At 59.4% G+C, this 10777-nt stretch overlaps 1 protein-coding gene across 7 annotated transcripts in view; it reads right to left on the bottom strand.

Annotated features, from left to right (window-relative positions):
* Positions 1-1127: 1127 nt before the first annotated feature.
* The window catches only part of CHD5 (chromodomain helicase DNA binding protein 5), a 30975-nt gene continuing 21325 nt past the window's right edge, over positions 1128-10777 (bottom strand). For 5 of the 7 annotated variants that reach the window (XM_037381168.1, XM_037381170.1, XM_037381169.1 and 2 more), the window contains 21 exons: positions 10566-10690; positions 9472-9703; positions 9256-9381; positions 8949-9121; positions 8104-8278; positions 7544-7636; positions 6988-7076; positions 6679-6812; positions 6155-6299; positions 5582-5741; positions 5352-5431; positions 5101-5230; positions 4426-4515; positions 3922-4059; positions 3560-3668; positions 3233-3365; positions 2517-2712; positions 2053-2216; positions 1843-1957; positions 1673-1723; positions 1128-1378 (listed from right to left, as the gene is read on the bottom strand). In XM_037381168.1, coding sequence (XP_037237065.1) covers positions 1716-1723; positions 1843-1957; positions 2053-2216; positions 2517-2712; positions 3233-3365; positions 3560-3668; positions 3922-4059; positions 4426-4515; positions 5101-5230; positions 5352-5431; positions 5582-5741; positions 6155-6299; positions 6679-6812; positions 6988-7076; positions 7544-7636; positions 8104-8278; positions 8949-9121; positions 9256-9381; positions 9472-9703; positions 10566-10690 — 2615 coding nt within the window. In that variant the 3' untranslated portion in view covers positions 1128-1378; positions 1673-1715. The remainder of the gene's footprint in view (positions 1379-1672; positions 1724-1842; positions 1958-2052; positions 2217-2516; positions 2713-3232; positions 3366-3559; positions 3669-3921; positions 4060-4425; positions 4516-5100; positions 5231-5351; positions 5432-5581; positions 5742-6154; positions 6300-6678; positions 6813-6987; positions 7077-7543; positions 7637-8103; positions 8279-8948; positions 9122-9255; positions 9382-9471; positions 9704-10565; positions 10691-10777) is intronic. The other 2 variants (XM_037381171.1, XM_037381172.1) reach the window with 2 other exon arrangements.

Raw genomic sequence — 10777 nt, 5'->3', positions numbered from 1 at the left:
ACATTCACACAGATCTATATACCTATACAGAGATACAGATATGTAATATATAGATATATCTACACATCTATGTGTGTATATATACACATAGGTAAACTACAAATACATATATACACACATATGTACACGTACACAGATACATAGATGCATATATACACCTATGCAGATACAGACCTATACATCCATACAACTATAATTCTATGTATATCTACACGTGTGTGTATCCATATAGATCTATGCCCCTCTCTATATATCTGCAGAGGTACTTACGTTCGTACGTATGGAGATAGATGCACATATATGTATGTGTACGTGCACCCGTGTAAAAATTACACTCAATTTACACACATGCCCCCCGCCCCCCGTTCATGCGTGCCCACACGTGCAGGAAGCGCGTGTGGGAGTGGGGGCTGCTGGGCTGGGGAGGGGGCAGCTCCGCTGCCGCCCAGCCAGGGTCCCTGTGTCCGCGTGTGCACACGTGTGTGTGCAGGATGGTGGCGGGGGGCCGTGAGTGCAGCTGGGCCCCCCGGTTGCCACCAACGCCGCTGCCGTCCTCACCCCGCCAGGCTCCCACTGCATCCTTCTGAAAGGATTTATTAAAACACAGAGAACAGAAACCGGGACACACGCAGTACGAAGTGAACGCGGGGGCATTGCTCACTGCTGCCATCAGCCTCCGGCGAGAGGCCGCCACCTCGGCGTGGTTGGTGTCACCACGCTCGCAGGTGTCCCCGTCCCAGCTCCGGCCGTCCCCTCCTTCCCACCCACATCGCCTCCACCTGTGCACCCCAAACCCAGCACGCCCGGACCCCCAGCCCTGCCACGGCCCCGCTGCCGGGACAGTGCCAGGGCTGACGCCGGCACACACCAATCTCCCGCGGGGCTCGGCGGCTCTGGCAGCGGGGCTGGCAGCAGGCACGCACTTGCTCAAACACCACGAGGACGCAGAAATGGACCGCAGAGAGAAGCGCAGGAGCCAGCTCGGCCCCAGACAAGTGCCCTGGCACAGCTGGCCGGCAAGCAGGGCACCCGCCGGACCCCGCTCCCACCCCACACGTGCCAATAAACCCAGACACAAACACCGTGACTCGACCTCCCTTCTCAGCTCGGCCCATCTCGCCCAGACAAACTCTTCAAGTCTTCAATAAGAAAGTGCAAAAAATGTACACGGAAATGAAACCCCCATCCCGGCCGCTCCAGCGACGGCGGGGGGGGGTCGCATCGGTTGAAGCACACTTGAAGCGGGGGCGGGAGAGCTCGGCAGCGCCAGGAGCAGCTCGTCTTCCACGCAGGCAACGCCGCCTCGCTTCCCCCACCCTTCCTCCAGCGACAGGGTGGCTTTCGGCTGGGGGGGCCGGCGAGCGGCCCCCGGGGGCTGCTGCAAGGACAGGGGAGAGCTGCCGTCAGCCAGGCTTCGGACCCTCCCCACGCCAAACCCCAGGGCAGGGGGAGTGAGCCCACACCCGGGCAGGGGCAGCCAGCCCGAGGGCTGCGGGAAGGATCCTGCCCCCACCACCGGTAACCGCTGCGGTTGCTTGAGCCAGGGGCCACATCCAGACACCGGCGCTCGGAGGGGGCAGCCCCAAGGGGAAACAGCCCCTCACGCGTCTGCACGCGTGTTCCCACGGGGCCCCGGCAAACAGAACGCGGCGAGCAGCGGGCACAGCCTTACCTCAGCTGGGAATGGGAGCTGCGGAGGAGAACTGTGGGGACGGCTAAATATCTGTGGTGGGAGAGGGGAAACGCTTCGCTCGCCGCCGCCCTTCGCAGCGCTCCTGGCCCACACAAACCCACCCCCTGAATTCCTCTGCCCCGGAGCGCCCGCTCCAAACCCCGACCTACCGGTCACATACGGTCCCAGAGGCATCTGGCTGTAGTTGACAATCCCGCCTGGCCCAGGACCTCGGAAATTCGGCCCGAAGTTGTTGTTGTAGATCTGGGAGGAGCCGAAGGAGCCCTGGGCAGGCAAGGAGGGAGAAGAGCCGCTGATGTGCAGCCCTGGCCCCATCGCTGCCAGCCCCGGCATGGGGCCCCGTCCCGGACCCCGCTGACCTGCTGGCCAGTGGGGTCCCCCCCACGGGTAGCCAGGCGGCTGAGGATGCTCCGCTCGGACATCTGCAGCCGGGCGGCCACGGGTGGGATGCGGGACAGCATGGAGGGCAGGCGCGTCACGTCAGCCTTCATGTCGCTTAGCAGCTCCTCGAGCTGGTTCAGCACTGCAAGCAGAATGAGGCAGTGCTCAGGCAAAGGCAGGAGCACCCCCAGCATCCCAGCAAGCTCCAGCAGCTGGGAGCTGATGGCAAAGACCCCCGCCACCGCTGGCTGCAGCAGCAGCAGCATGCCACTTTCCAGTGCCCTGGCCAGCAAAGTGAGCGAGAAGGGTGGAGCAGTCAGACCCTGGCCAAGGGAACGCGAGACACCGACAACTTCCCAGCCGGATCCTCCCAGTGGTCAGGGTCGCAAACCCTTCCCAGCCCCCTGGGGCAGGCTCCCACCCCACCTCTGCCGGCACGCACCCTTGTGCAGGACGGCGTTCGCGGGCTTGTTCCCAGCCAGGGACTCTTTGGAGAGATGCTGGTGGCTCTCGGCAAGGCACTCCACTTCAGCCAGACGGGCGTTCAATGCCATGGCCGGGTGATTGGGGTCTTGGGTCATGTTGAGGTACGCAGCCCTCCGCAGCTGCTCCTCGATCACCAGGGCCTGCTCCAGCAACTGGGAGGTGCAGGAGGGGAAGGGTTCAGGACCAGACCCTGCTCCAGTGTAAACCAGCACCGCTCCGCAGGCTCCAGCTGCCCATGTGGTTCACACCAAACGAGCCTCTGCCCTGCCGTGCTCCCCACCAGCCTCACACCCAAACACTCCTGGGAGAACAGGCTTAGCCCTTCTGATTTCTTATCTGCAGACACCAAGCGTCCCAGAAAGGGATCTGGGCAGCAACTCTACAGCACCGCACATGTTGGGAGCGGGCAGAGCACCCAGCCCACTCACAGAGAGGAGCCCAGGGCAGCCGGTCCCATCCTGTGCACCCCACCACAGAGCCGGCGAGCTCCCCAGGACTGAGCTCCTGCTGCTGGGTGCCTGCTCTCCTCCGGCGACTGTGAGCCCCTTGCAAAGCCCACAGCACTCCCCGCCCTGCACCCAGAAGGTGCTGGTGGGCTGCCCCCCAGCTTTGGGGTGCCACTCTGGTCCCCCCCGCTGGTAAGGACTCACCAGCCCTGGACCTGCAACTCGCCTTGAACCGCCGGGCAAGGAACTTGTTCTTCATCTCGAGGTAGTTCCCCTTATGTATCTCCGACTTAAACGGCTCATTCAGGATCACGTAGCGTGGGTCGTTCTGGATGTCCTGCCAGCGGGCATAGCCGTGACTGATGCAGAGGGAGCGTCAAGGGAAGGGCTGGCCAGCCGACAGCATGCCCACCGCCCTGCAGCCACACCACGTTACCAAACCCCCACCCTGCTCATCACTGCACCCTGACCCCAGCACCCGCACCCTGCCGAGGCTCCCCCATCCCCCGCTGCCCGACGGCAGGAGGCACGCTCCCACCAACTCAAAGGGTACGTGACAATTCCTGCCAACAGCCAGTAGTCGTGACGGCGGTGCCAGATGTCATAGATCTTGCCAGAGGAGATGGCAGCCCTTTCCTCATTCTGCCACAGCGTGTGCAGCTCTGTGGAAGCAGAAGCGAGACAGCCCGGTCAGGCAGCGGGGCTGCTGGGGACATCACCCAGCACACCGGGCAGGGCGAGCGGTGAAATCTCCCGGGCAGCCACGGGCACAGCACAAAACCAAGACAGCCTGCGGCGAGGTGAAGCACCGTCCTGTCCGCAGCCTTTTCACATGGCTCACATTGCTTGCACGGCTGTAGAGCTTCTGCGCAGAAGCTCTGCAGGAGCAGCTGATGCCTCGTCTCTTGCTCTTACCTGTAAAGCCACCGTCAGCGATGTTGAACATGAATCGGAAATTCATGTTTCTGTCATCCTTCTTGCCATCCTCCTCTTCCTCTTTGTCACCATTTTGCTGAGCGTCACTTTGCTCCTTCTCCTCTGCCTTGGCGTCCTCTGCTTGGCAAACACAAAAAATTGTACCTGTCTAACCATTCTCCACCAAAAGACCGACTGGCACCCTCCTTGCCCCATCAGCTGCCAGAGGAACTCCCCACTAAAGTCACTGCTGGAAAAGCCATCAGTCTGCACCCTGCTCCACCACAGGTCCTACTGCTCGCACGGCAAGCACACAGCACCCACCCTACTGGGGTCTTGTTTCCGCTCATGGCTCTCACGCTTCGCCACAAGGCGAGCACCAGCTGCTGCGGGTGCTGAGGGCTGTGCTCACCATCACCCCATGGACCTGCTCCTTCGCCTCTGCAACGGGCACCTGCCTTGTTTTGGAGACCCTTCTTGCCCCAAAGCCTCCTTGCATCTCACCTGGTTTGACTTCTTTGTCCTCCCCTTTTCCTGGGCTGCTGTTCAACTCCAGCTTTTCCAGAGGCTTCTCTTTCTCTTGAATCCCCTCATCTGAGGAAAGGAAGAGGACTGTACGAAAAGCTTGACATGCAAAATGCTCTTTGGGGAAGAGCAGCTTGTCTGGAGAGACTTCCCCTTTTAGCGTAAAGTGATTATATTGTTTGTATGTTCAAGGCATTCAGAAAACTTCAAACAAAATATTCTTCTGCATTTTATCAAGAAAATTTGTTCAGTTTTCCCTCTTCCTTGAGACATCTGGAGGAACACACTGCTAGGAACAGAAAATGCCCCCCCACAGTGAGCATTTCTCGTGATTTACAACCTGGTAGTGTTGTTGTCTCAGGAACTTCTGCAGGACCTTGTGACATGCAGGTTTCCCGCAGTGATATGGAGAAGGACCCAAGCAAGGTACAAAGCACTGGAGCCACCCACCAGAGGGAAAGTCCACCCGTTGGGAGCACCAACGCATCCAACACAGAAGGGGTGCACGCCCTGGTCTCCACGCAGCTTCAGCTGCAGAACTGCTCCAGCACAGACCGGTGCCGTCGCTGGGTGCCACAGCCCCGCAGGAGTCCCAGCCACGCTGAGGGGAACCCGAGCGCAGGGATGGCACCCACCCAAGCCACAGACACTCACCTTTCACCAGCGGCTCGGGAGAAGGCTCAACCTTTTCACTCTCCTCCTGATGCTCTTCCCTCGGTCTTTCCTTGCTGTCGCAGCTTTCTAAGTGCTCTTCGCTTTCCACCTTCTCGGCACTCACAGGCACCTTAACATGAAGCGCCCACACCAGATGAGGCCAGCCTTGCGCCTTCCCCAGCGAGCGCTCTGAGTTTCTGGGAGACCACAAGAAGCCCTCCCAGAGGAGATGCTGGGAGAAGCCACCCTACCTGGCCGTCAGACACCTTCCTGGACTTCTGCTCCACTTGATCCTTTTCCTCCTGGAACCCCAGCTGCGTTTCTATTTTGTCTGTAGCAGCAGCAAAGCAAGGAAGCAATCGAATGGGGCCCCAGAGAGCCGTGCACGCTGCCGAGGTAGGCAGACACCTGCACGACCTTCTGGTGGCTTCTCAAGCCAGACCAAAGCCACGATGCCCAGGCAGCCTGCTGGCACACCTACCAGCAAAAGCCACAGGTCCCATGTGCATGTGTGCTGGGCTGGCCGGGATGGGGGTGTTGGGATCTGAAGACACAATCTCACTGGATTTCTTGCTCTCCGGGCCCTCGAGAATGAGATCTGGGGTGCTGTACTTGCCATTGACATGCTCAAACTCCTGGACCTGGGGCAGACGCACAGCATCAAGCCAAACACAGCAGAGACATTCCCAGCCCACTGCTGCAGAGCCAGCATGTTCAGGCTGCTTCACCCGCCGACTGACAAAGCAGCAGGATCGCTGCACCACCACCCCCCGCCAGGCACAGTCAACACTACAGCTCTGAGACCCAACAACTCTCCTGCATGATTCCTCTTTTTTGCCAGCCAGCCTGTTAAATACTGGCTCATCCTACATCCCTACCGAGGAAAAACGCGGCAGGGTTTGAAAGGCAGTTTGCATTACCGTCACCTATACATTTATGGTAAACCTGGGAGATTCAGCAGGGGAACCCTGGCGAGAGGCATTCAGCAGCCAGTGAAACCCATGGGTCTCCAGAACACACCTGAAATGGCACATATGAAATTTTACTCACCCACCTTCTTCCTTACTAGTGACATGACTCCAATCCGAGTCAGCACGTGCTGGCGGGACAGCCCTTCCCGGGGAACGCCATCCGCAAAGGTTTCAGCACCATCTGCTCCGGGTTCACACAAATGTCTCATGAAGAGAGAGACATACGCCCTGTGGAAGGAAAGCCAGAGCTTGGTCCCGTTGGCACAGACCCTCTGCTGAGCCGAGGACCCACAGCGCCTGCTCTCAGCCGCGGGCGAGGGCAGAGCCCCACACCCAGGCTGAGATTCAGCCTGTCGTAAAGAGAATGACAGCAGCCCTCTCCGAGGAAACAGGTGTTGCCTCCCCAAAAAGAAACCACGGTGGGGACGTGCGGGTGCTTGGGCTACTGCTGCGCCGCCGGCTGTGTCACAGCACAGCCTCTGCCCGGCCCTGGGAAGCACGGCAGAGACAGTGACGTGGCAAGACAACACAGTGATCAGAGCTCATCCCAAACCATCAGCCAGAGCCCAGGACAGACCTCGCCCCACCTGCCCGGCACCCCCCGCACCTGAACTCCTTCTCGCTCTTCCCTCGCAGGTCCCGAACCAGCCAGTGAGAGTTGAAGGCGTCCTGGGGCGGCATGCCCCAGCGCATGATAGCATTCAGGAAAGCCTTGCGCTGGCGGGCGTTGAAGCCGAGAACCTGCAGGGAGTGGAGGCGTTGCTGGGATCACAACACACCCTCGGAAGTGTGTGGCACCTCAGAGCCTTGCGGCTGCTGGACCAGGACTAAGGCGCCAGCAACTCGGCACGGAGCAGCCCAGCCCACGAGCCCAGCGCAGCCCTGGCACAATTGCACTGGTCGTGCTGATGCTCACCTCGATATTCCCCCCGACTCTTGCCAGCAAAGGAGGGAGAGGCTTGTCCCTGTCACTCTTCAGCTGTCTCCGGGATTGTCTTCTGCCACCTAGAGCCAAGCAGCCTCAGTGATGGGTGGGCCCAGGAGCGAGGAAGGGTGCCCGAAGTCCTCCCGCACCCCCAGCTTCCTGCGCTCCCACCCGATGGGAGCGAGATCTGGGCAGAGCAGCAGCCCAGGCTGCAGCAGTCCCTTCCACCTGTCCCACTGGCCTTCCCCAGCTGGGGCTCTTTTCTGCGCTTTCCAAGCAAGGGGGTACCACGCCTGTCCTCCCTGCGGTCCCCAACCTTCCACCATGAGGACCAGACCGAGGTCCTGCAGCGGCCAGCAAAGGAAACGGCTGGCTGCACTCCCTGCCCTAGGAATCTCCTCACCTGGCAGGCAAGCAGGGATAGCTCCCCCTCAACGGAGGCCCAGAAGCACACCAGTCCCTCCAACCCAGATGTTTCTGCTGCACCTGAGTGCCCAGGGCTCCCTGCAGAGCAACATCCCGTGGAGGACCAAATGCATTAACTCACTCTGACCTTCTGGCCTCTCTTCAAAGTCTTCATCCTCATCCTCGGAGCCAATGGAGTACTCCGACTGGTTGTCAGAGAGCTCATCCTGCCACTCTGCAGAGCACAAGGGAGGTCAGGTTAGGAGACCTCCCAAGCAGTGGGATCCTGCCCAGGAGGGACACACAGGACAGGTAAGAGCCTGCCCGCGGGTGTAACAGGCAGCGCGAGAGGAGGATACAACAAGCAAGAAATCACAGTCTCAGGTTTTCCAAAATCAGTATACAGGAAAAACCCAGCTTGAAATATCCCACCCGCAGACACATCTTTCCTACATTCTTCCAGCAAAACGAGAGTTTACAGACAAAAAAAAAAAAAAAAAAAGTCTTGGAAGAATTTCTGTCCTGGGAAGTTTAAGAATCTGGGAAGTACAGAGCCACACAGCCTACCAAACTGCAGAGGAACACCAGTGACTTGGCCAATCCATCCATCGGGGAACCTGCCTGTGCAGCTTTTCAGAGCCAGCCTGCAGGGCTGCTGCCCGCCCACGAGCCCCACCAGGAGCTGAATGGCCACAGCCGTACCTTGGTCCTCCTGCGAGGCATCGTTGTAGTTGACCTGCTTGCGGATTCTCTTTCCCTTCCCCAAGTTCCTGGCCAGGTCTTCCTGCTGCTGCTCATAGTGGTGCCGCAGCAGCTTCTCCCAGTAGTCAGGGTCCACGTTCTCCTCTTGCTTGATGATCTCACGTTCCACCTCCTCCTGCAAAGCAAGAGACCAGGAGCTTGAGACCGGGCAGCCCCAGACCTGCCCACATTACCCCACTGCCTGTCCTCTAACAGCACTCCAGGGAGAGAGGGAGGGCACCGAGCCACTGGGATGGAACTGGGCTCCTGGGGCACTGCCCAAACCTACTGACCTCAGTGCAAGGTTGTCAAAGGGCTGCGACAACCTCCCCCCCCAAGAAAAAGCTCCGCAAACATTGCCATCCATCCTGCCCACAGCGCCCGCGCTCACATCGAGGGAGAGACCACAGATCTGCAGAGACCTCCCAGAACAGCAGCCTGCTCCTGCGCGGCTACTGGGCAGGCGAACGACAGCAGCGCGGTTGCAAGCAGCATCGCGCCTGCTCCCAGTCTGCCAGGGAAGGGCCCTCCGCAGGACAGAAGATGCCACGGACGCTTCGATCGAAATGGGGTCCTGGGCCAACAGGGACAGAGCCTGGCTTGCACCATCGGCCACACAGGACCAAGACAAGTGGGCTCCTTCTCGGTCCCCTGGGCCCCCAAAATCTGGAGCCACCTACAGCAGCCACAGCTGGCGCGCGGGGAGGAGAGCCGCAGACACTCGCCAGAACAGAAGAGGGAGCGGAAGAAACACAGAGGGACATACAAAGAGGTGCGATTGTAAGACATGATACTAATCACATTACCACACCGTCCTCTTCTCTCACAACATACTGGGCCACTTTAAAGGAGCTGAGATACTCGTTCATGTTCTGCAGCTCCGTGTCATCAGTTGCATCCTGGTTTCGGTCCAAAAGCTTAGAGATGGCAGCGTCGTCATAGTGGATCACACTGCTGTCATCCACGTCCTTATTGTCACCTGGAAAGCAAAGCGAGGGGATTGGAAACACAAATCACCATGATGGTGACAGCCTGCTCCCAGAGCCAGGGAGCTCAGGCAGGGCACAGGGCCAGGGAAGGGGACGGGTCACCCCAGCAAGGGGGGCTACACACCTGGGGGGGTGCCACCATGCTTTTTTTTCATGCCAGGAGTCACTGCACCCCCTTTGGTGGAGAGAGTGTCAGAGAAAGCGGTGACAGCGTCCGGCATGGCAATCCGCTGTCCCTGAGACACCATGCCTGCGGGTGTACGAAGAGGAGAATGAGCCCCAGCAGCTGAGGCAGGGCCCCACCCCACGCAGAGCATCCCCAGCACCTTCCTGATCTCACCTTCCACATCATCCTTGAAGAGCTCTTCTGTCCCAAACTTGAGGATGTCATCCAGCTCTTGCTTGGTCATGGAGCCTGACTTGGAGCCAAGCCCTGGGCGGACCACAAGGTGGGTGAGCATCATCTTCCTTTTGGCCACCTGGGTGATGCGCTCTTCGACAGAGGCTCTGGTCACAAATCGGTAGATCATCACCTTCTTGTTCTGCCCGATGCGGTGAGCTCTGCTGAATGCCTGCAAGCAGAGAATGAAGCTGTTCAGGGCGGCACCGTGCCACGCTGGCTGAGGGGCCTGTTCCTCACCTCCCCAGGCTGTGCAAAGGCACCACAAGGACACGGCTGCATTCAGCATTCAAGGCTGCTACAGGGTGGTGGAGCAAGAGGGGCTCCTCAGAGCCAGCCTGAACATGCCAGCCCCCGAGGCTGGCTGCAGGCAAGCCAGCTTCCCCGGGCAGGCCTCCAGCCAAAGGCGCTGAGGGCAGGCAGCGAGGACGCACCCCACCCAGGAACCCTCCGGCTGCAGGTTCACCGGACCCACACCGTTCCTTCACCACCCCGCACCAGCGCGGCTGCTTGCCTACGACCCAGTAAAAGGAAACGCCGGCACAAATGGACAGCAACAGTGGATGTAGCTTTGGAGAGAACCTTCTCCTGACCAGCAAGCACGGGAGGGACATGCATGACTCCTTGCTTTTCCATTACTTTCAGAGGTATGGGCTGCTCGCCCGCTCCAGCTGCCATTGCCCATTGGTGGACAGTCCTTAGCTAGGCTCTGCCCTGGGCTTTTGGAAACCCAAGTGGAAGCTCCCCAGAAGAGAAGGGGGCACCCGCCTGTGAACAAGCAGCAGGAGAAAGTGAGAAGCCGTGGAAGAGAGCCAGTTTCACGTGCCAGGTCTCTCCTGTGCCACAGACAGGCCAGGGCAAGGCCAGCAGATGCGGGAAGGGCGCTGCTGGGCAAAAACACCCCCCACAAATACAGCAGAAAGCACCAGCAGCTCTTGGGAGAAGAGACCAACCTCCCTGTGCAGGGTGTGCAAACAGAGGGCAGAGCCACAGAGGTACTTACTATATGGGAAGGAAAAGGAAAAGTCAGAAACCTGGATGTCATTGTGGGGGTTCCAGTCAGAATCATAAATAATGACTGTGTCGGCCGTAGCAAGGTTTATGCCCAGACCGCCAGCGCGGGTAGAGAGGAGAAAGCAGAACTGCTGAGCACCAGGAGCTGAGAAAGACAAACCCACAGGTGGCAAACAGTGAGACAGAAAGGAGCGCAGCTTACGTAGAAAGGTGCAGTACCACGCTTTAGGGA

Source organism: Falco rusticolus, chromosome 3 (assembly GCF_015220075.1).
Source record: "Falco rusticolus isolate bFalRus1 chromosome 3, bFalRus1.pri, whole genome shotgun sequence".
NCBI lineage: Eukaryota > Metazoa > Chordata > Aves > Falconiformes > Falconidae > Falco > Falco rusticolus.
Note: the sequence above shows the minus strand (reverse complement) of the source record. Positions and strands in the feature narration are given on the sequence as shown.